Raw genomic sequence first — 24,570 nt, 5'->3', positions numbered from 1 at the left:
TATTGGAAAAAATTATATTTTGGAAGAACTCACTACAGAAGGTGACAGAATTCCAAAAAATCAAATTACATGAAAATATACATCGCAATTTTCTTTGTACATTAGGTGAGGAAAACTCTGAAGTAGAAGGCAAAGAATATGAAGGGCCACAGAAGAGAGAGAGAAAAGGGATAAGAAGAAAAAACTAGTTCTGATACCAAACCCAGAAGTTAGTCATTTGAAAGCCTACAGATGCGCATGCTTGAATTCAACCTTGAGAAAAAACATCTCCCTCACACACCCCACCCCACAAACAGGCAATGGAAAAGGCAAAAAAAAAAAGTCACCCATAGAAAGCAGCTTATCCCCATCTTGGACTAGACTAACTTAGTCAACTCAACTTCTGAACAAAAGCGCTCAAGTCCCTCGGAAGGTAAAACCCAGCAGGCTGCTCAAGGATGCTCCATGGCCAGTTTTATTGCTATACCCAATTCAAGAAGCATGTGCAATTGGTTATTTTGTTTAAAAAAAAGGGGGGGGTGGTAAGAAGGAAAAAAAAAAAAGCACCTTAGGGACTACAAAGGTCATCATAAAAGAAGACACAAGTAATTGATAGCAAATCCCTTCAGGGTTTAATTAGGAAAACTTTAAGTTCTGATGAGGGAATAAAAGGGAGCACATTTCCAAAAAAAACAAACACAAAACAAAAGATACTAAACTTCAATAACAAGAAATTTTAATTAAGCCTCAGTGGGTCAAAGGAAAATTAAAGTGGGGAAAAAAAGGACTTTAATCCTAATTGGTTTTAGTTTGACATGCTTCACAAGTTGTTGGTTGTTTTTGTTGTTTTGTTTTGCTTTTTCTGCAAACTGATAGGAAACAATGAATAGGGAAAAAAACTGCTAAAATCTTTAGAATTTACACGATTCTATTCCTACCTACAGACAGCATTATTTGGTACAATGTGTATTTGTGGATGTACATGAACAGTATATATATTATCCGGATCATGTTGTGCTATGTACACATCTTTACAATTCTTCCTGAAGGTTAAAGCAGTTCATTAGATTTCAAAATGCGTAATCATCTTGTGTTGGCACTTGTTAGGCTCTTGTCAGCATTGATAACTGGCATGTTTTATTGCAGCCCAGTTCCAGCCAGTATTTGCCAACTTGTAACAACAGAAGTCCAGCAATAGGTGGGTAGAGTGCAGGAAAAAAACAGTGCCATGTTTCTCAATTGGAGACCTACAAAGAGATCACAATTATTAAAACAAAACCCCTCACGATCCTTAATACTTCAAAAAAAAATCAGTAGTGTTTCAAACTCATGGAAGATACTTATTTGTTCAAGAATTTTACATACCTCTATAGAGAAGATGCATAAATCCAAAATCATCACCTGAGAAAGACTTGAGTTAGGTTCAGCATGAGGTACATCTCAGTCCAACTATCAGACTTTCAGGCTCCTGTTATTTGTGTTGCTTGTCAAGAGCACAGTGTAAACGTTTGATTTTTCACATATTTCAATATTGATAGATTTATCACTCAAACTTTTCTATACCACTACTTATTAATGATGGATGCTGCTTCAACAGAAAATTGCAGTACAAAGTGGCACAGCAGTGCTTCATTAAGCAGTAACACTACAGCTACCAAGCCAGACTGCTTGTTTGAAAGCAGCCACATGGCCACTTCTCAACCAATTCACCACTCATTGCTTGGGAAGTCACCAAGATTTAGAAAAAAAAAATCTTCTGCCTTCCAGAAAAAGCAATACAACCAATTACTTAACATTTGTCACTGTTGCACTATGGCCAAGTTTAATATTGCAGCAGCAAAGGTTAACTAAGGACATTTGGTTATTCCTTTTCTCTAAGGATGAAGAGCTGTCAATTACATTAAAAACTACTACACAATAAAAACTGTAGGACAGTTGTAGAAGCCATTTGGTTCCCTCACCTACTCTTTTCTAAGTATTAGCACTTCTCACACTTGCTCTTTCTGGGAAATTTCAGTTCAAAGGATTTGTTCGGATTAGAGATACTGCAGTCCTAGTTTGTCATAGAGCCTCAGCCCCTCAAAAGGAACTCCTCCAAGGATGTAAGCAAGCAAGCATCTCCCATGCAACTTTGGTGAAGAAAAACAACCATAACTGGAGTTTAAGCTGTTTTAGTCATTCAGACAGTACAATTCTTTTGAACAACATTTAGCACCATACTTTTCCTCCATCAGCTTTGTGTGCTGAAGCCAACAGAACATGTTTTGAGCTTCTCTAGCAGGATGGCTATTTGCTAAATCAAGCGTTAAGAAAGGGGAGCTTCAACATACATTTCAATTTTGCCTCAGAAAAGCAAGAGTGAGAAATTATTAGCTAGTTGAAGCTTTTTCCTTGGCACCTAAAGATTAAAGTAACCAAAGACCATATATTTAAAAGCCATGTTTTAATTCTAAGCTTCCTACAAGAGCTTATTGTTGAAATCCACTGAAGAGCAGACTGCTCAAATTAAACATCTGAAATGCAATTCATATAATCAGGGTGACAAAGTATAAATATCATGTCAGCTACTCTGAGGTCAAAACTTACCCAGGCTGTGCTACAGTTCAATTCTCAAACAGTATCTAGCTGTCTTTCTGATACTACTTCCAAACAATCCTCAGTGAAAAAGCTGTTTTGGGGCTACTAGAGAAAATACCACCTTTCTTTATAAAATCTACAAGTAATATCTCAACTTCATCTGATGATACACTACTAGTGTACTTTCTATTACAAAAACTCCCACCAAACCAGAAGCAATCTTATCTGAATGTTTTTAGCTGCAGTGAAAACTCAGTTAAGATCTACAAGCAACATGCCACCAATACTTGCAAGAGAAACGCTGTATGTGTATAAACTCAAGACAGCAAGACAGAATGCTTTTAAGAGTCAAAAAGTGCTCTTCACAATAATGAATGTGAAGGAAGGAGTATCCTTTCTATTACAACTCCAGTATTTCCTAAGCTTTACTAATGAAGCAGGATGAATACTGCCAAAAGAGAATTTCAACTTCTGAATAGTATAAACACAAGAGTACTCCGAAGGTTCCCAAACTAGGTGGAAGGAGCTGTTACTGCATGAGGAAATTTTTTTTTTTTTAAGCATTCCTTCAACCACGCAGGCTTCAGTATTGCATACAAAGAATTCCTGTAAGATCAAACAGCTGAAAAAAGTAATTTTGCTTTTTGAGGAAAACTGAGCTCAGCAACGTGTAGGCAGAAAACCCTCAGCTCAGGTAACTAACTTTTCTTTAGAAGGATACTTACCCTGAAAAAAGTGAAGCTACTAGCTGCTGAATAAGTGTCACTCAAAAGCAGTTTCTTGGCTTTTTCTTACACAGCGGGCAACTTTTCTTTTAAATTCTCCATTTCTGTCTTCTCTCCATTCTTTCTGTAATTGAATAGACAGCTTTCAGATGTCAGTGCTACAGCAAATGTACAAGTTCTAGGAAGAATCTTGGTGTTTCATGTTTTTAGACATTTGCCATCTACTCAACACCTACATTTGTTTAGGCTCATTGAGCTATTCACTAAATACCAGTGACAATCAGAGTTTGGAAGCTCACCCTTTGCTTCTAATACAAGCTGCGTGCAAGACTTTGCCTTCCCTACTTGGCTTTTTAGCATTCTCCAAGACTAATCTGGTAGCTGCTAGGATTTTGCAGTGCCTGGGCTGAAATCCATTTACTTCAGCCTGACAAGCAGAAGCAAACTGCAGACTACAAGCTATTGTTAGGGGTTACAGAAACTGGCTTGAACTGCAGTGATGAACAAAGGCACACAGCTACTGTAGAGCCAGTAGTTAATCTAACATTTTTAAAGGACAGTTTCAACTCTCTCAAGCAGGACAGAAATACAGTCTTCAGAAGAGACACAACAGTGTATTTAGAAAGAAAAAAAAATCCTAGTTAGATATGGCTGCATGCCATCATCTCCATAAGGAAAACCATAACAGAACACTGTCAGCAGATCTACAGGGAAGGTCTCTTGACATGTATTGGTTTCAGAACTGCGTAGATGAAGAACAAAGATAAAGATGAACATGAAGGTAAGCAAAGGGGAAGCCTGAACCCAGGTACATACATCACCACAGTATCACTAAAACACACAGGAAAGAGTGAGGTCACTTAGAACTTTCATGCCAGCTTCGTGAAACGCTCAGAGAACGGCACAGAGGCAGCACACAGCAGGTCTAAGGCTGACACTGCCTTATGATTCAGCAAGGAAGTAGCAGGAAAGTATTTAATGAAACAGTTCTTTATGTCTTAGTTTTTGATATAAGCAGCATTCTTAAGGGGATGGAGGGAATTAGAAAACATGAATAAGTCACGCTTTCTTTTGAGGTAACCACTCTATCAGGCAACACCTCTCCACCTCCTACACAGGGTGAAGGTCATAGCACACGAGTGAGAGAACTGGGATAACTGATACACATCCCAACATCCGCTGCTACCACCTCCCAGCTCACTGAAACAGTCAGCATCTCTGATCTTTCTAATGGAAGCACAAACAAGGTTACTAATTAGTTTGTTCTCCTTTTTCAGAAATTAATACTGAAGCATTTGGTTCCTAGAATGGAGAAAAGACAACTTACACAAACTGGGGGGGGAGGAAGAGGCTAAGGCAAAAAGCTTTGAATTGATGTGCCCTCCTAGCTTCAGACTCTTAGCATTTTGGTTTCTTCCTCCTTTTTATATCTGCAGTGCTATGAAGCAAGTGTTCAGAACTGAACAGCAAGTGACGTTCCCAATTCCACAGCAATCTCTCCAAAACTCTTTATTTTAGTTTCCAAATTAGTTCCATTTGCTTCTCACAGCACCTGCCCAGGCTACTGTCCCTCACTTGTTCCCACTGAAAGAAACAGTGCTCCATTGCATGTTTTTCAGTTTTCCAGGAAGCAGCTACTTCCCCTGCTCCTCTACAGCTATGATCTGCCTGTGAACACTTGGTCTTAAGTGGATCTAGAAAAATGAAAAGTGAAAATGCATTAACGAGAACAAAGCATCTTTTACCAACCGCCAAATGCTTGTGCTGCAGTAAACTGAGTAGGAGCATAACTTCAATAGAAGTCTCCTTGATGAGCAGCTCAGAACAGAGCATGGGCTGCTGATTCCTTATTACTGTGATGAGGATGCTCTGGTTACTATGAAAAAGACATACTCTACAGACCAGAAGGAGATGCTAAGTTACTCAAGTAGCACACATTAAGTTAGAAAGTTACTTAGCAAAATCTGGTACCAGTCAGAAAAACAGTTACTAGCACCCAAAGCCTACATCAGTTATACTTGGTGCTGTCTCCACAGTCTGAGATGGATTCTAAATTTTTGTACTTTCAGGCTGAGGTAGAGAAAGCTGTGCTCCTTTAAAGATAATTCCATCCCTTGCCCTATGGTTCAAGGATTGACTTACAGTAGGTAAAGAAATGCATGGTTTTGTATCTAACAGTTGTAGGAAAGACACAAAATTGCTCCAAAAGCAGCTGGTAGAAATTAGGGTACAATACCAAAAGATTGGAAAAAACTCAAAACATGATTATAGGGAGTGATAAGCATAGTTAGAAGTAGAAGCTTTCTCCAGTGTTTGGTCAGCTACATTCAGCATGAGTTCGTTAACTGAGGAATTCTAATTGTACTTTTAGCATTTCATTAACAACTTACTCCTGCCAGTGCTCTCAGGTTTGCCAGCAGAAAACATCCACTTGTTCTGCATACTTGTTTCTACCAGTAATGTGACACAAGAAGGGGAGTGCCAACATTTAAAACAATATTACATGAGGAAATTCCTCACTGCAACTGTGTTTGTTTTTCTTACCCCATTAAGTTTGATTCACACAAGACTTTTCCCCGTATGGATTTTTCAGCACAGCTCAACCACTCATGGAAATGCAACAGAGCAGATCAGACTTCTGGAAGCTAAACTCCTCCCACTTGAGGAGGGCACAGCTAACTTGACAGAGGTTAACATACTTACAAAAAAAAACCTCTGCATCTTCCAATTGCTATCCCCCCTTTTCCTTACTCTCCCAGTTATACCAGGAACTTCTCTTTTGTAACCACACTCACATGTATTAGTCATTGCTGAATTGCAATGCAGGAATAATTCAAAGCAAAGTATGTTACCATATCTCATATGAATGGGGCCTCAAGTCTGTTCTCCCACTCCCCCCAGAGCTGAGGACTCTTCCCTCCCCACCACAAATACTTCCTAGTTTAACTGCTGTTCTGCTAGAAAAGCAGCTCTTGTAGAGAACTGATAGCTGTGTTTACACACCCACATAGCATAGGCAATGCTCCACAAACACTATGCTTGCTGCATAGAACACATCCAAACAAGAAAGAAGCCTCACTACAGATTCAGAGTCTTTGACTAAACATTGTATTATTCTCCCTCACTCCTTAGCCAGGCATTCAAGTCTAGGACATTAGTTCAACTTAAAGGCCAGACACCCAGTGAAGCTTTCAGGTTATGTTCTTTAGGCAGAACTGCACAGACCAATCTACTCAACTGCTTTAATCTGTGTGAAGTAAGACAGTTTTAAAGAGGTGAATGCAGAAGGTCACAACATAATTACAGTGAAGTACTCCGTTAAGTTTTCTCCTTCTATTCAAAGGAAGTTACATACACTGCTAACAGGTTTAAAACAAATTTTGCTGATTTATATAAATAACATGAAAAGAGGTTCTAGAATACATCAGTTTCTGCAGCCAAACTTCACAACAGTTACACAACTGTTATACAAATACAGCCACATGGTGTTACACAGCCAGTTTCCATGAGACAAACACTAAAGTTTATCTATAGGTACTTCAGTACACTGGCTTATTTGCTACAAATAGCTGCATAATCAAATAGGAAAAAAACTGCCTATGAAGCTTGACAGCATCTCTCCCTTGCATGCTGCAACAGATTTTCCAGAGCTAACTAGAAATCATTTTATAACACAACTGCTATTTGCAGGAAGAAGGTAGCCTCAGCTCATGTTACACAAAGTTAGTCCAAAAAAGTTATTGCACTGTTTGTCAAACTGGAAGGAAAGTTTTGTGTCAAGTTTAGGTTTCTAAACTACAGACAATTTGCAGACAAAGAAAAAAAAATCAAAATCTTACCGCTGCATCAACATTAGCAGGAGAATCACCATTGGGATCTGCCAGCATAGAAATTACACTAATCATAATAGTTTCCACTGTGTGAATGGGAAGCCAGCGTTCCTCAGGTTTTTCATAGCCATATTTGTCTTCTCCAGGCTCATGAAGAATGGAAATGCAGACATCACCATTCTTGTCGACTACAAAATAGAACAAGGCATATTTCAGTAATGAACACACTGGCATTTCTACAAGATACTGATGGTACTGTTAACCTTCATCCCAGCTAGTCTGAAAACATCTTGGTGAAAAACTTCTTAAAAAAGGAAAGTAAATAAGTGTTGGAGAACTTGATCTGTAAGAAATAATGCTTGTTACTATTCCTAGACACCTGAGAGAGGAGGCAGTACACAGGTCAGAAGAGCTTAATTTTAACACCAGGCTGCCACTTTAAGGACTACTTAAACAGGCTTCCATTGAAGTCTATTTCTGTCCAGTTTAACAAGTCAGAAGGAGACTTCTTCCAAAGCAAAAGTATCAGTTGGATACTACTGCAATGTATTGCCATATTACTTCAGTTTCTGGAATCAGAAACTATCCGGCAAGTACTCTGTTATCTCCAGAGCTGAAACAGACACAGCACCAAAACATTCTCACTCCCTTATGACGGGGCACTATACAGGGCTCTTCCCAACTTCAGTATCTACAGTTTCATTAATGATTTGAGAACCTAACAAACATTTCAGTGAAAACCCTCTTCCAGTCTATTTCACCTTTCTGTCTATGCCCAGTAGACTACGAAAACTGAGACCTTAAGAGCTATCTTTAGCAGGGGGGTTGGCACTTGATGATCCCTGAGGTCCCTTCCAACCCAAGCTACTCCATGATTCTATGACTATGACTAAAAGACACTGTTATTTCCTTTCATGCTTCTCTAGAAGAGGAGAACCACAGGTCTTCTGTACTGAACCTAGAAGTTCCTCCTCAGAACTTCACACTTAAATATTAAGAATATCCCTGACCAAGTTACCAAAACCCGTGAAATATACTCTAGGAGCACTCTCTCAAGGCAGCACTATTAGAAACTCTGCCATGGTTAATTACAATTTCTTTCTCAGGTGAAGATAGCAAAGTAAATACGTGTTTTTCTACTTCCAGCATGAGTAGCATTGTATTTACTCATCTCCCTCACATTTTAGTTCTTGATTGCAAAAAGAAGTTACAACTTTGTCATCTCTTACCATTCGGATGCCAGATTTCTGTGATGAACTTCATTTTTGGTGGCCTCAGTGGGTAGTCTTTTGGAAAAGTCAGATGAGCCTTGAAAACACCACCTTCACTGGGGAATCAAAAATATCTTAGTAGATTTTCTTGTAAGTTTTAGCTGAAGGTCAGAACTTACTGATGCGCCAAAAGCTCCCAGCTTACCCCTCATACAGCTTAATGTGTTGGTAACTAACAGTACCAACACTTCCACATGCAACGCAAGGAGTTCCTAGACTACAGTCCCATCACAAGATATTGCCAGGACCCCAACACTAGATCTCAGAGCAAGAAAATAAGTGACAAGTAATTCACAAACTTGTTTCTGTTAACAAATGTACTGGGAAGAAAAACATTGCTGGCATCTCCTTCTCATATACTGCCCCACAGATACCTGTTTATATTCCTCTTTTAGACACCTCTGTCCTAATCTCTCAGTATCAGCTGTCATAGTGAATCCCAGTGAGAAGTTAAACTTATGGCTACAGCATTACTTTTGGAGAAGACCTCTAATAACATCTCTTCAACTCTCAGCTTGATAAACTCAAAGTGCTCTGCATTAGAGTGCTACACTAAACTGGAAAGCAATAACAAGCAAGAGACATCCAGTTTTTACATGGAAGCTGTATACAGTCAGGTCCACGCTTAACTCAAGTTATTTAGATAACTAGGTCTCAACACTCAAACACTTCCTTCTAAGAAATGTGAAGGTCTGTATTCAAAGGAAAGCCTTACAGATGGAATACTTAGCTAATATAAGCTCTATCACACTTGCCCAACTAATTCTTGTAACTCAAGTTTGTAACAAAGTTCAAAATTGTAAAGGCAGAGGTTACAAAAACTGGAACATAACTTCCAAAGGACACAGCATGAGACATTTGGTACAAAGTTGCTCCTCAGTACACACTCAGATGAGAATGGGTGTAGGAAGGACTAAGCTGTTGTGCACATCAATTTTTTTCTACATCTGCAGTGGAGCAGCAGCAGGTACAAAGGGCCCATAGGCTACTGAGAAAAATAAGTTTTACCACCACTCCAAAAAAAAAGAAAAGCAAAACCCAGAAAACTACTACATCTAAATGACCTGACTCTTAAAAGAGAGCCGGGGGAATGTGAAGCCACAGCATTCATTTTTAACAGCTTTCAGAAATCCAAGCAAATTCTAAAGAACTCTTCTACCTGCTAAGAGTAAAAATTTCAGAAATACCACCAGCTACTTGTGCCCAAATTAAGTTCTTTTTCCCCATAGCAGAAAAGTTCTTTGTTCCCTTTTTAGAGAAGAAAACAATAAATTTAGTAGGTTGTACATTATACCAAACTGCCCTTCATCAGTGGTATTTAAATAAAGCTCTTTAACTGTTTTGCAGTGTATCAGTTAATAAAGACAGGTGTCAAAAGGGAAATCAGCATCTCCTGGTAAAGGAGTCTCTATCAATAGCATCATGCACTGAATCCAAAGTCTAATTCACCTGATCTTACATTAAAAAAAAGGAGACTAAGGACATTAGTAGAAGAGACTTTCCTATCTCAATGAAGTGGGAAAAGATGCTACTGCAATGTTTAACATAAGGTAACGGTCAGTTGAAAGCACTGCCTTTGAGAGCATTCATAAAGCTGTAAGAATATAATGGAGACACTACAAGGCTGTTCAAAAGAGGTCAGCAGAAGTTGGAAAATTAGTCCCATGCAAGGCTTGAGAATCACCATGTAGTGAACTTGGTAATCCAAATCAATTTGATCACTGCACTCAACTACTTATTCAGATGCCTTCAGACAAAGGTATATGACAATTTCACAGTGGAGCTAAAACTGACCTCAAGTTAATGCTACTAGAAGGCTTTTTGTACCAGTAATTTACCACTGGAACAGCTTAATAAAGAACAGAGTTCATCCTCAATAGCTACACTTTAGGCTGACCTCTTCCGAGCACAGAACTTTCTCCTGGGAGCTAAAGGAAACGTTCATATAGAATCCCTGTAAAAGAGAAGTTATTCTCTTAATCAGCCAGAGCTTTGGATTTATTTTTTTATTTTATTTAAGAAGCTCCCACATTACACGTGGGAGACTGCTTCAGATATATATATAGCTGCACAAACACAGCAAACTTCAAAGTCCAGGAAAAGAAGTTACTGTGTGAACTACACAGTTCTGTGTGCAAATGCCAATTAAAGAATCCAGTCCTTAGGAACAAGAATAAAGATTCAAGTTTTTTTTTTAAATCCTACTGTGTAAGGCTGGCCTACAATACAAATTTGATCAACATTAAGGTAGGTCACACTGGGAAGTTCTTCAGCAGCTAGCAGAACGAGGGTTGATCTATCTCAAATTGAGATAATTGGGATAAACTGGAGCAGACCATGGAATTAGTCTCAGCTACATCTCTAACCTTTTTTGTGCAATGGCCAGCATGAAGTTGGAATGGTTTAAAGTAGTACTATCAGCTAAGCTAGAGGAATAGTACATTACACCTGCTTTACTTCAATATATAGAAAACAAGCTGCCTGTAGGTATAATCTGTTCTTTCTTCCTTCCATATTAGTGCACAAAGGGATCAGTACTGTAACTTCCCAAGGGATCAACGCAGTTGACAGCTTCACAGCAAATTTACAAATACTTCACTAGCAACAGAACAGCATTACCTAACTTATTAAGACCTAGGTTCTCTACTCACTTAGACTAAGTTGGAACTAGTAAATGAGAATAAGTTTCTATGTAAGTAGTAGTACTTACTATAGTGTATCTGGAGGACCAATAATAAGGACTTCCCATCGATAAAGATCATTGTCATCTATTAAGCCCGCTGAAAAGCCTTCCACTGGATTTTTGTTGAGCTCTGTGTAGAAAAAAAGAATTTAAGAGTAACTTTAGATGTTTGTAGCATTCATCTGCTGGTTTTACTCAGGTATCTGTAGGTGACCAAAACCCCCATGACTCAGTGATTTGGTGTCTGCTGATGGACTTCAGATCTGGATGAGTACCCTCAGCTCCCCACCACACACAGCTGCACACTGCCTGAGCAGAGACCCACAGTCAGACCCACTATCTGCCGAGCACATTCTTGAGCAGAAGGGTCAGAATGTAACTCAGCACCTTTTGACATGCTCTCCTATGCATCCAGCAACAGTACACATGCAAATCAAAGATTCCACACGTTTCCTACTAGTGAAAGAATCACACTACTTTGCAAGAACCCCGAGGAGTTGGATTAAACTCAAGTGTATTTTTAGCTCTAGAAAAGTGTGAACATGAGAAAAAAAGTCATACATCTCTTTTATTTAAGACTAACATCCTACTTCCCTCAAATGATCCTTTTCAGACTCTTTAAAAGAGCTAAGATGTGCCCAGGGCATGTTGGAGATAATGGTTTACTAAGTTCTGAAACATGCAAAGTGACATGAGGGGAGCCTAAATGAGCTGTTTCATTTTTCATTTGTTTGTTCTACAGTTTCATCCAATAACAATAAGCAAAACAGGATTTAAAGTCTACAGGCGACTCCATATGGTCGCTGCCAGATAGGAAGTTTATCTGGAAATAGCTATGCAGAAGTCAAGCCTGGATACAGACCCCACTAACTGCTCCCAGTTTGCTTCAGAGAAAAAAAATCTACAGTATCTGGGAATGAACATCTCAAAGAAGTTCTCCCCAAAAGTGAAGTTGGGGTGGGGAAAAATAATCTCTCTTAACTGATTACTTCAGGTTAAAGACCACTTTTAAATGTCGTATTATATGAAATAGCAATTCTTGACCCAGTCCTCCAAACAGCACAAACTCATAATGAATCTTTGGTACTTTGGAGAAGGGGAGGGGAGAAGATCAGGATTTGTTTTGTTTTACAGGAGCTATTGCACTCATTTTAAATCCTGCCAGCTATTATACCGTCCTTGTTATTTAAAGGTGTCACTGTATCCTTCCACAGTCAGTCTATATATTCCTTTTGTGTAGGACCAACAACAACAGCTCTGTTTTGCACTGATTCCTTGTCATCACAGACTTGAGTTTCTGCAGTTATAACGCCCTCAGACACAGCAAAAGAACCTGAAGCAAGAACTTCGTACCGCTATGGAAGGAAGGCTACCATTAAGTCCAACCCAATCTGCCCAATGTTTCATTCAGTGTATGCCAATTACAAATTAAAGCACAGTTAAAAAAAAAGTCAATTAAAGCAAAGAAATCAAGCCTTATGCAGGCGAGTTTAAGTCCAGCTAGTAAGAGTGCTCAGCTGACATAAAGGATCATGATAGAAAGAGGTAGATAGAGAGAATGACTTTGTTCAGCCATTGCTAATTCAGAGTCAAATTTATCCACGGAGATGATTCAATGCTGAAATCCCAAGAAACGTTTCACTTTTTGGCAGCATGTTGGAAGGGCTTTTCTTAGAAGCTACCCAGCGTGGTTCAGTTAACAGATGAAGTCAAACACTCACTCTGAGTGGCAGAACAGAGAGAACAGATGTAGGTGTTGAACCAAATTGTATCTACATGAAACAGTACCTAAAGCAAAAAGGTAATCCCATGGCTATCTAACAAAGATGCATGTTTCAAAGCCAAAACCTATAGCATACCTACACCTCTGCTAAGCAGGCCAGTCCTCACTCTGATATCCAAGAGGGTTTGTGGAGACAACTGGATGAGCTTGAGTAACAATTTAAGTCAAACTGAGGTGAGAGGGACAGAGAGAATATGCATACCACACTAAGTGACAGCAGCTGCTGCAGGAAGAACTACTGAGCCGGTCCCATTCCCCCTCTACTAACACTGCTCACACTTAGCTTCCTTATTAGCTGTTGGTTATCTCATCTCTGTGATAAGACAAAACAAACCTATCAGAAATTAAGACTGGAAAATGCTGCCTACCTCTGACTGCCCTTGCTGCAGGTCCTCTGCAAAGCCCCAAAGCATTCAGAACACCACACTGTTCTGCAGCCCAGCAGCCACATCTTTCCTTCTATTTCGAGATCCATGCTCCTTCCATTTCTTTTTACATCTGTCTCCGCTTCAGATGACAGCTTACAAAAAAAAAGCTCTCAGGTCCTTTAAAGCATTTTTTCCCCCACATACTTGATCCCAATAAAAGCCAGCTCTTGCACTGACTCATATCTATACCTAAGATTTTGCAGCACTATATTGCAAGAGATCTTGGCATCCAATCTTCCTTCTCACAATGCACAGAGCCTGAGAGTGGTGTGGAAGGGACAGCCACTGCAGTCACCTTTAGCTGCTACAATAAGGATGCAATAAGTAGTCTGCTCAGTGGATGCCACTTATGAAGCATATTTTGATTCTTTTATTGATGTGGCATCAGTCTCTGTAAGAAGTCCTATTTTCTTTCTACTGGAGCAATACTGAAGCAGTTTAAGTGGTTACTGCTTGCACAAATACTTAAACTTGAGATAAAACAGTGGATATAAGCTCCAGCATCTTCTTTACAAGATATATATATTACCACAATACCACAGAATCTGGATGGAAGAGCTCATTTTATGCTGAACTGAACACCCAACTAGCAGCGAGTTGGCAGACAGAAAAGGAAAGCTCAGGGAAGTGAAAAACATCATCCTTGGCTGCTTTACCATGGACAGTTATGAGCTGCAACTCGTTAAAACTTGCAAACACTGAAGCCTTGTTTAATTATTTTCCCTGGATATAGCAGCATGCTTATCAAAGAGCTAACCAGGAGGAGTACCCACTCCTCGTGAGTCAGGACCCATGAAGCAGTGAACTCTTAACCCAGCCCTACACAGGCTCACCCCAGAGTGATGCAGGGATGGCAAGGAAGGAGCACAGCTCTCAGCATGCTGCTAAGCAGACACAGCCACAGCCCACTGACATGAGCTGCTCTGGGAAAAGGAGGCACCTGTTCTGTCTGTCACATCCCATCGCCCACAGCCCTTAACCACTTGTGGACTGAACAGGACATTTCCTGGACAAACCCATGGATGAGCACACTGCATGAATGAAGAATCTGGTTCCCTGCTCCAGCCTGGGCTGCAAAGCCCCGCTCACCAAGAGCTTGTGGATTCAGGGAGAGAAGTCAGACATCTGTAAAGAACTGCATCCCCCCCAGGTTATTTGTCAACACAATTTATCTTTGGGATTTCTCCATTTAACTAGAGACATCCTGTACTTTTTAAGTGTAAATCTGAGTACATTAACACATCTCCATCATGTCCATACTCAAGTTTCAGTGCAATCTAGTTGCTATTACTACATATTGTACACCATTACTTAGTATTTAAGCTACCTGAAATGCAGAAAAATATTGGCTTAATACAATAGAACCCAGATAAAGAAGCCAGGCACTGGGCTCCCCTCATCTCAGTTCTGAATCAGGACAATAGACCAATGATACAACAAAGTTTTAAAGTCCAGGGTACACTTTAATGTTCCATGCCTGGCTTCCCACAATCTGCCAGCACAAGGCAGTGCTCCTGCGGTGGCTCAACTCTTCCTAAAGCAGAACCAAGTTACCACTGCCTTAAACTTGAGCCAGAACTGTACAATCCAGTTTGTGTTAAGCTTACACCAAGCTACTGACATTCCCACTCTCACTAAAACTGTGTTTATATAGGCCAAGAGACTTTTAGAAGCACAGAAGCAAAACAGCATCAACAAAAATGACTAAGCAGAAAGAGCCCCATGGCCACATGTGGCAGCTATGTATGGCATCTAAACTTCTCAGCTTGATGTTCCAGCCAGCCAAACGCTGCAAGCAAACACCCTGAAGTTTGAGTTACACTCCAGAACAAAGCTTTCAAAAATACAGTTTCTGCAGGACTTTTAATAGCTTCTCCAGTAAGTTGCACGGTGGGTGAGTTCTATGCTGCCAGAGGACTGGGCCCAGAACAAAAACAGACTTGGGACAGCCCAAGCCCCATTTAAGGCTTCTGCAGAAGTCACCCCACTGACTCACCATCAGCTCCCAGAACAGGCATGTAAGGGCCAGATCAGAGGCTTTATTTTTGCTACAGATTGCACTTTTTTTCCCCTAGTTGCCTTCTATGAGTCTCAGCACTAGCCCAGGAGCTTCTGTTCAGACTGAAAATCCTTATTCTAGGCTCCTCTCTCCACACCCCAATCTGAAGCTTCCACAGTTATATTAACTGAGGTCAGCTATGATTTCCACTACTTCTCTTCCTGCCTACATAGCCAGATCTAAGTCTTTCAATCTAAAAGTTTAGGGCTGGGTTACTGTCAAGTAACATCACCTCCTCATTAAGAGCACCCATATTACCTGCTTTCATCATGTTCTGTCTTGCTCCATGAGCTCATCCAAAGAGTTCAGTCAAAACACGGCACGTGATACACACATTCCTGGCTGCCACTTCAGCAATGACAAATTAGATAACAATTAAGACATGGAACAGTTTTAGTCTCAGAAGAACATTTTGGATTATTTTGCAGCGAGACTGAAGCAGAAGAGATAAACCTGCCTCAAGGATGGGCCTCTCAAGCAGCAGCTCTATGCTTTGGCTCTTACCTTCAGCATGGCAGCTAACCAACTTCCAGCACACCATCCCCTGTTGAGGATGGCACCATTACAGGCTCAAACAAACCTGACTCTCCTCTCAGTTCAGGGAACTGGTGGAGGGTTGCACTGACAGCATTAACATGCAAGCTGCTCAATGCAGTCATGGGCCGCTGCATACACTGCTGCACCACTGTGTTTCTCCTCAGCTACCACTGCACAGCTTCCCAACGGTGTGCACAGCAAGCAGGTTTGAGAAGAACAGAGGACAAAGCTGAGGGATTCTCATTTGATTTTGTTTTTTAGCACCAGTAAACTTTCCAGCCAGGGCCAAAACCCTTAACTCTCATAGCACTGCCTAACATTTTGAAACATGCTTCTCAGACAGGTAAATATGCAGGCTGAACAAGCCTGTAAGAAAAAGTCACAGCAAGGTCTGAATTTGGGACAGGGAGGAGACAGTATGAGGAAAGAAGAACAGAATCAAAAGGATCAGAAGAAACTTGGTTCTAAAGTCCAAGTTTGGGAGGAAGTGAGCATCTCACCAGACAGCATTTGGCAAGCATGCCTGGAGTCAGCTGCAGCACGGGGCCATACACAGCCATCACACTCAGTGTGAGAAAAGTGCCATCTTCATTTTATCTGCAGTTTTCAGAGTCAGACAAGTTTCAGGCAGGTACATGCATTTGTCTGCATTTGAGATGCCCCCTCAGCAACATCCAATAGAGATCTTATCAGGGTAAGCACTTCCCTGGACTCCACAATTATCTCTTCCCAAAGCAGATGTCAACAACAGGTCAGACAAATCACATTCTGCAATTGCTAATCTCTCACCTGCAAAGAAGCCTGCAGAGCCTCAGACATCCACTGCTAGAATTCTGCAAGACAAGTGTCGTGCTAAGAATCACTCACTCAGAGTTTGCCACGGATGGTAGGAAAAGTTAAACTGCAAATTAACAACAGCCTAAAGTTACAGAAAACTCCACCCAAGGAACTTCTGAACAATCATTGCATGCATCAGTTATGAAACAGCGCAGCTGAACAGATTGAAAAGCACTGAGATATGCGTGGTTTACATACAGGAACAGAACAATCCCACAAGGCCTAACAGAAAGCCTGTTGCACTGCACTGTGCCACAGGAGACAGTAACATCTGAAGAGTTCATCAGGAACTTTCCACGCCGTGTGTAAGTCGGCATACAAGGATCTGTTTCCAGCCTGTTTTCCTCCCTCACACAACAGCTTCGTATATCCTAATTTGAACTATACTGTTATTCAGAATTGTTTTAGGATATCTAAGTGACAGCTGATAGCACCAAGTGCAAGGTAACTACAACACCAGCCAGTCTGGCATACTGGGCATTGTGATGACCACATGGGAAGAGGTTTCCCTTCACAGGGCATCATATATGGGCAGACTGCAGATGAAAGCCTTTACAAAATACTTCTATCAGTCTTCACTATAATTCTAAGCCAGCACAAGCACTGCTAATGTTCACCCCAGGAGTGAAGTTATTTGTATGGAATCCTATTTCATTAGGTTGCTATACTTAGTTTTCTTACAGGGTCTGGATATCTGATCTCTGTTCCAGCTGATATGCCTTGGACCTGACAGTAGGAAGGAGAAGAGAAGCAAGTATGCCCATTTACACTTGCAGGGTGGCCTAGAGCTCAGTCCTACCAGATTTCTGCAGTGACAGACCTTGCCAAGACCAGTCCACTGACAGCCACACGCTGCTGAAAACTGAAGCACAGAGCAGGTGCAGCATGGTGACAGCACAGGCCTGCAGCACCAAGTGCTGCCCAGATTCTGTCCCAGCAGGACAAAAACGAGACAGTGAGAGTTTCAAGAGCTACGTGCCCTGTTTCCTCACCCTAAGCACCTGCTCTTCCTTCTCCAGGCACTGAGCTCTGCACACGTATCAGTTCTTGGTTAGTTCATACTTTCAGAACAGCAGCAACCTTTCAGTTCTGAAGTTTCACTTTACCAGAACCCCATCTCTATGCTGGAAAGAAAAAGCTCTGTTTTTTGAAACGCTTCCATCCTACTCTGCATGAACACTTGAACCTTACTTCTGCAGAGTACCTGACATACTTAAAAGACCTTCATAAAACCCCAGCCCCTGGCAAACAAGAACACCTAGATTAAAACTAAAGGTTACATTAAGCACTTTAGGGGAAAAAACTTGCAGAACACCTATTCGAGGGGAGCACATTTTATCTACAAAGTTCACTTGTTTTCAGCAGTGTGAGAACAGAGCTCTTTCCAAGTGTGGAAAGAACCAAGTAATCCTCTCTTAGATAAATGCACATGTGCTGTTCTGAGTCCTGTATCAAACAATGTAATGAGACGCAGAGCAATTGAGGCAGAATCAGTTATAGTTGCAACACGTTCTTTTATTTGAGGACTACTCACTCTGCTTGATCCATCTCCAATCAGGTTACTTCTTTTTTTGGTCCATGAGAAGCTGTGGCAAGTCAACCAAGTTTTACAGGTTACATTTCCATAGCTGACAGCTCTAACACTGAAGTTGCAGTCATTATCAACAGGTACACAAGGTATTTTCATAGCATGTGGGGGAATTGGAAAAAAATAATCAAATAACTTGAAGAATTAGGAATTATTCTAATGAAAGAATTTTCTCACCAGGTACTGTTTTTCTCCTTGTTCTACAGCACCTCCAAAGCACTTTCCCATACCAATACTCTCTTACTGAGCAGAAGTCACTCCACTATCAGATACAGATACATTTATGCTGGGTTGTAACTGATGATTCCCCACTTTTTTTGGGGGGGGTGGGGGAAGACAGGGAAAGGAGGGCAGAAGGGGAACAGAGAAAAGAACTGTTTACAGTCAGCTTGGTTCTTTCCCTGTAAGGTTATTTAGCTGGCCTAAGCAGAGCCAAAGGGCTGTGACCACTGCCAGCCCCTGTGAGGGGCAACTCCACAAAGCACATTGTTCCTGCTGGCTCATCCCATTCAAGTAACTGGGCGAGTCACCCAGCCCCTGCATTTTGAGGCTTAGCTAAGCCTCACCAGAACAGTCAGCATCCCTGAATTTTCACTCTTGTGACTGCATTCATAAACACTGTTTTCCTCTGAAGAGGCAGCATTCAGCTTATTCACACAACTGGAATTCTGAAAAGCCAACACACGCAGCTCATGAGGGCAGCCTCAAATTGTGTCTATTGCACTGCTTACAGTGCAACAGAAGTTCACAGTGACCAGAGTCAGAACAGCATGAGCAGCCTAGGTCACCGTGAGCAAGGCAGCTGTGATGGCTCTGTCACACTCTTATAAGAAAACAGGATTAACTCATCTGCTAGAGAGGGTGAGAGCCTATGCTGCAAGTGTTAACTTACATGTAATTGGTGCGCATGTTCCAGCTAAGTGTCCCAAGAAGCATGGCAGCAATGAAAGCTGATCCTTACAGAGACAAAAAACCTTTTTCTGAAAAAAGTAGGGCTTTTATGGCACTTCAGTGATACTCAAGTTTTATACATGTAGGACCTTGTAATCTTAACTACGTATGGTAATACAGATTACTCATCATAAAAACACACCTCTCCAAGGAAGCTAATAGGAAGGCTTGCATCAGCTTAATACTGCAGTTCAGTACCACTCCAGTGATATCATCTTGTAGACAAACCTACTCTAAGGCAGAAAACAGCAGCATTCAGCTGTAAACAAAGGCCTCCTTCTACTGCCAGTCAGCGAAGAGATAGGCCATCTCAACTTCAATCTATCAAGTGATCCTAATTCCATAGTTCACTCAATTTACTACCCAAATATTTTTAAAGGGAACCCTGTGTAGCTGCCAGAAATTCAGCTAGCTCACATTATATAGGATTTTTTCCACACCAGTAAAAACTATATTAAGTTTTGTCATATTAAGTTTTTAATAGATTTCCAACTCGTTAACTTTTAAATAGACATTTATCATTGGAAATAATTTACATACACTTCAACTTGAAATAATGCTGCATTTCTCGTGTTTGAGAAAGTTGTTAGTGTGGTTTTCTGGTATCCTAAATTGGAGAATACTTACAACACAGCAGAGCTCCAGCCAAGCAGGGCTCAGTTATTCCCGTTTTCAGTGAGCCATGTTTATGTCAGAGATGACTCGCACTTCTGGTTCCGCAGTACACTGTGATTTAACTACATCCTCCCTATATGATTTTGCTGGATGAACTAGACAAGTCTGCCCACTCTAACAAGTCCATGTCAGGAGGGATTTGGCAGAAAGATTAAATAAAAGCATTTAGAGAAACGCCTCAGCCTTCAAAACCCCTTGGGCTTGACAGCTCTGGAGGCCAGAAGAGCTCTACAGTCCCCGTTGCTCCAATCTCTGTTTTTAAAGAGCACAAAGTCTTTAGGCTGAGAACGCATTTTACCCACACAGATCCCCACACTGACCTCCCGGTACCTGAGCTTTGCTGACCCAGTGCTACACATTTGATACCGATGGGGTTTTTCGACCCCTTGGTGAATGAAATCCCTCTGAACCTCCTTTTTTTTGGTCTCTTACCCATAAGAAGAAATGAAGTCCGTAGTCTCTGCCCAATTCTCAGTATTATCAAAATGCACTTTTCAAGAAAAAAAAAAGGAAAAAAAGCCTCACACCACAAACAACAACAAAACAAAACCAATCAAACATACACCTGTACGAACAGATACCTTTTCTGCATTTTAAGATAATTCCAGAAGCTGCTAGAGTTTACAGTCAGGTTGATTCGAAAAGCAACTATTTGGCTTCACTGATATCCATGCAGTAGGGCCTCCCTTCAGCTCTAAGCCTCCACTGCCCTCAGTAGTTGGAGACCCCCCACTCAGTACAACCAGCCAACCTAATCCACATTCTGACTGCATTGATGTGAACTGCTCTTGTGCCTTGGTGGGGACAAGCACACATAGATATGAAGTCAGTTATATCAACCCTATGGTGATATGGATCACTATTCCATCTGCAGACATTGACCCTACCTAGGATTAAAAAAAATCCAACAAGAGAAACACCCACACCACAAGACATCCAACATGACATTTATTTTGTGACTGCCACTGAATATCCCTTCATAGAGCATTACCAGCATCCAGAACACGCTGCTTAAGAAGACAAGCACGTTGTATAGGCAGTGCTGCAGCCCAGCTCCCCACTCATGTTACCAGCCCTCCCGCTCCAGAGAAGCAAACAGCCTTCATACACTTAATGGAAAAATTCAGGACTACGTTGTCAGGTTGTCCTTCATTTACTCTGATAAAACCATTGATCTTAAGTCCCATCGACAAAAAAAAAAGTCACTGTTTGATCTTCACTTTAACAGTCTTCAAAAATTAAAAGAACTCATCATAATCGCTACACACTGTAGACATCTATTTTCCCCATAATGCCTGTATTAAAAAGCAAAGCATATTTTCAGATAAGAAAAGCAACAGTTCTGAAGACTTTCACCTTCCCTCCTCCTCCTCATACTTTTTCCTTCTTAGAAAAGAGTAACTATCCAAGGTCTTATCACCCATTAAAGACATTCTGTATTCCTCAACTGCTCCACAACCATAAGGGCTTCAGGTCCAGTTATCCTCCCTCCACGCCAAACTAACAGCCCTGGCTTCAAATCTCTCATGGTTTGAGCAACACTACCTAGATAAAGGAGTGACCTCGACCAGTTTAAATGAGTTCAGATGACATAACTCATCCCCACTGCCAGTTTGCTGTCCTCCAAAACCCAACCACTCATCACACTTGACATATAACTCAAAGCTGCATGTAGCATTAGGGCTGAAATTATGAGCCCCATTCAGTAAGAAAAAAAAAATAGCAGTGGTTTTTGTTTTGAGGCAGAAAAAGCAGTGTGGGTATAATGAGAGATACAGCTGAGAGCTGGGAGAAGACAGCAGTAGGGGGGAGGAAGGTCAGACCTCACAAAGCTCAGTCTCTGCCCTGCACCTTGAAGCAGTCTGCCATTAGAAAAAGCAGTTAGGGCCTCGCTTCAGCTCCATTCAGATACAGCAGATATTATCAAATAAGGAAGAAATGACATATTTTCCTTTTCAGGTCAGTAACTACTCCAGGCTGAGCTTCTGAAGAATCTGAGACTCACCACACACTTAAGTGCATACACTCAACCACTTTCTATGCACATAAAAACAAAAACTACATAGAAGTATGTGCACATTTTGGTATAATTTATGTACACGTGTATACACTTATTTATATACTCTTTATATTTCTAAGTAGATGTAAAAAAAGTACTGATACTACTTAAAACCCAAAGGCCTCAAAAAGGGGCTGCACACTGCATGCAAACGGCCGTAGCACTTGAGTCAGCACAGTTGACTCAGTATCAGTAATAAGGCAACTGGAATGGCTTACTGGTTTTAGCACAGCACGTGAAGCTTTCAGAAGAGAGCGAGCAGAAAGATTGAGGGCTTAGCTTCTGTCTAACAGCCTACGAGTCCATCAACACATCCAACCAGCCTGCATTCAGAGAACAGACCATAAAGTAAAAACTACAGAGCCAACAGCTAACACTCACTTACCAAACATAACACAGAAGGTCAGAAAGTGTTTCTTGTTTCTTTTGACACTTAGCTGAAGTCTGTAACCCTCTTTCATGGTGTACAATTATTTTGTTAACAAAAATTCCAGACTGTCTCAGGTTACCAAACACTCATTTTTATGAAGCTACAGAGCAACTTGAGCACCACCTCCTCCCCAGTTTGATCACTTACAGAAGAGAGAACTGCTGTAGAAGGGAGAACTTTTAGAGCTCCTGGTGTCAGTCTATACATACTGGTAATCATATATCTGAACATGTAGATGCCCCATCAGACGTCAGTAACTCCAGCAGTCGTTAAGGCATTCCTGGACACGAGCACACCACGTGTAGTAAGTCTGTTTTTATTTTACAGTCACCTTCAGGGGTTTAAACTCATCCTGCACCGGTGGCTGGCCGGGCCTCGGCTCCACGGCACTCCCAGCACAGCGCAGTGCTGCACCCGGCGCCATGCAGCTCCTGCACTCTGTTATGCAACTTTGCTGCGAGCAGAGCCCTGCCGCCCCCACCGCGCCCGAAAGCCACCGGAGGCCACAACCCTCCCGCAGGAACCCCCGCGCGGCTGTGACCCGTCCCTCCGAAGTGCAGCCAGAGCTCTATTTGCCCGGCTTTAGGTACACCTAGCGCGCATTTCCTTATCTGGGTATGGAGCAACGCATTTTTACGTAAGGCGCAGAGCAGCCAGCGGAGCTGCCCGAGGTGCCGGCAGCGCTCAGGGGCGGCCACGCGGGCGGCGCGGAGCACACGTGCAGTGGGGGAGGGCGCGCTCAGCCCCCGCCCGCCGCTGCCGGCTCCGTGTCTCTTTAAATCTGGCAGCGAGCGACACATGGAGCTGCATTGTGCGCCCCGCCACCCCGCGCATGCGCAACGCCGCCGGGCCGAGCCAGGTCCCCTCCGCGGCCGCAGCCCGGGCACAGAGAGGCAGCGCGGGGCCGCCCGCCCGCCCGGGACAAAGGGAGGGGGTGCCGCCGGGCTCGGCCGCCGCCCCGCCGCCCCCCGTCCCGCTCCTCGCCCCGCCGCGGGGCCGCGCTCACAACAAAGGGGGCAGCGGCCCTCCCTCACGGGCACGGAGCGGGGGGCGGGACGGGGGCACCTCAGGTCCCCGCGGTGAGGAGAGCTCAGCCCTGAGGCACCGCTTCTGGAAGCGGGGGGGGGGGGGGGAAGGATAATAAAAATCGAAGGAAAAAAATACGTATAACCGCCCTAGAACTCCCTCCTCCGCTTCTGACAACACGGCGCGGCCCTCCCCGCGCTGCGCCCCCACGCCGAGGCTCTGCGAGGGGACATGGGGCCGAGGAGGCCGAGCGGGGCGGGGGGAGCGGGGCCGCTGCCGGGACGGGCGCAGCGGAGGAAGCGCGGACCCCCCCCCCCCTTCCCTCTGCGCCGTGCCGGCCCCGCTCCCCTCCCCCCGGCCGCGCTGCCACGCTCCCCCTCCCCCCCCGGCCTAGTTCCCTCAGCCCCGGGCCGGGCACTGAGCGCCGGGGGGGCCGTCGCCTCCCCTTCCCCCTCACAGCCGCCGCCGCCGCCGCCCCCTCCTCAGCCGGGCCCCCTCCTCCACCGCAGGCCCCGTCCTCCCCTCGGCGCCGTTCTCCCGTCTCCTCGCGGCCCCCCCGCCGGGCTCCAGCCGCCGGTACCTGCTAGCTGTCTCCGCAGTAACAAGGCGGACTGGAGCTCCGTCATTCTCCCCCTTTCTGCCTGCGGAGCGAGTCCCGAGGACGGCGCGGCTGCCGGTGCTCCCAGCGCCCGAGGCGGCGGCGAGTGGCCCTCAGCCCGCCCGCCCGCACCGCACCCGCCGCCACAGCACGCAGGGTCCCTGCCAGGGGCGCGCGGCCGTGGCTCCGTGCCGCCCTCCTCCTCGCCGCCACCTCCTCCTCCCCCCGCCCGCCAGGAATTTCACTGCACTCCGCTCCGCTGTGCGCAGGCGCACTCCGGGCAGCCCACAGGCCCTTCCGCGCCGCCATCTTAGGAGTGGCAGCGGGGTGGGGAGGCGGGGCGAGGTTCGTCTCGGCCGCCATCTTGAGGAGGTCAAGTTTCAGCTTGGCGCCTCGCTGAGGGCAGCGGGTCTCCTGAGGGCAGCAGCCGTCAGCTTCCTTCAGTTACCTCACGGCTTTCCTCAGTTATCGCACTGCACGAGTCGCATTGGATGAGCTTAGTGCTCTTTTCCAACCTTAGTGATTCTAAGGCTG

At 43.3% G+C, this 24,570-nt stretch overlaps 2 protein-coding genes across 8 annotated transcripts in view; one reads left to right on the top strand and one right to left on the bottom strand.

Annotated features, from left to right (window-relative positions):
- UBE2G1 (ubiquitin conjugating enzyme E2 G1) lies at nucleotides 1-24,253 on the bottom strand. Of its 5 annotated transcripts, none has more exons than XR_005840872.2 (7): nucleotides 24,019-24,253; nucleotides 11,093-11,195; nucleotides 8,341-8,438; nucleotides 7,121-7,299; nucleotides 3,282-3,405; nucleotides 1,345-1,380; nucleotides 1-1,226 (listed from the first exon to the last, which is right to left on the bottom strand). XR_005840872.2 is itself a non-coding variant. In NM_001080883.2 (6 exons), the coding sequence occupies exons 1-5, from the start codon at nucleotides 24,062-24,064 to the stop codon at nucleotides 3,319-3,321; spliced, it is 513 nt and encodes a 170-aa protein (NP_001074352.1). In that variant the 5' UTR covers nucleotides 24,065-24,253; the 3' UTR covers nucleotides 1-1,226; nucleotides 3,282-3,318. The 5 variants fall into 5 exon arrangements, 3 of the variants coding, with proteins under 3 accessions (NP_001074352.1, XP_040506047.1, XP_040506048.1); XR_005840871.2 differs by lacking the exon at nucleotides 24,019-24,253 and adding an exon at nucleotides 22,368-22,566; NM_001080883.2 differs by lacking the exon at nucleotides 1,345-1,380.
- SPNS3 (sphingolipid transporter 3 (putative)) overlaps nucleotides 22,864-24,570 on the top strand; it is a 37,047-nt gene continuing 35,340 nt past the window's right edge. For all 3 annotated transcript variants that reach the window (XM_046902552.1, XM_046902553.1, XM_040650585.2), the window contains exon 1: nucleotides 22,864-22,998. The gene's annotated coding sequence lies outside the window, so the exon portion shown is untranslated. The remainder of the gene's footprint in view (nucleotides 22,999-24,570) is intronic.

This window comes from Gallus gallus, chromosome 19, assembly GCF_016699485.2.
Source record: "Gallus gallus isolate bGalGal1 chromosome 19, bGalGal1.mat.broiler.GRCg7b, whole genome shotgun sequence".
NCBI classification, from domain to species: domain Eukaryota; kingdom Metazoa; phylum Chordata; class Aves; order Galliformes; family Phasianidae; genus Gallus; species Gallus gallus.
Note: the sequence above shows the minus strand (reverse complement) of the source record. Positions and strands in the feature narration are given on the sequence as shown.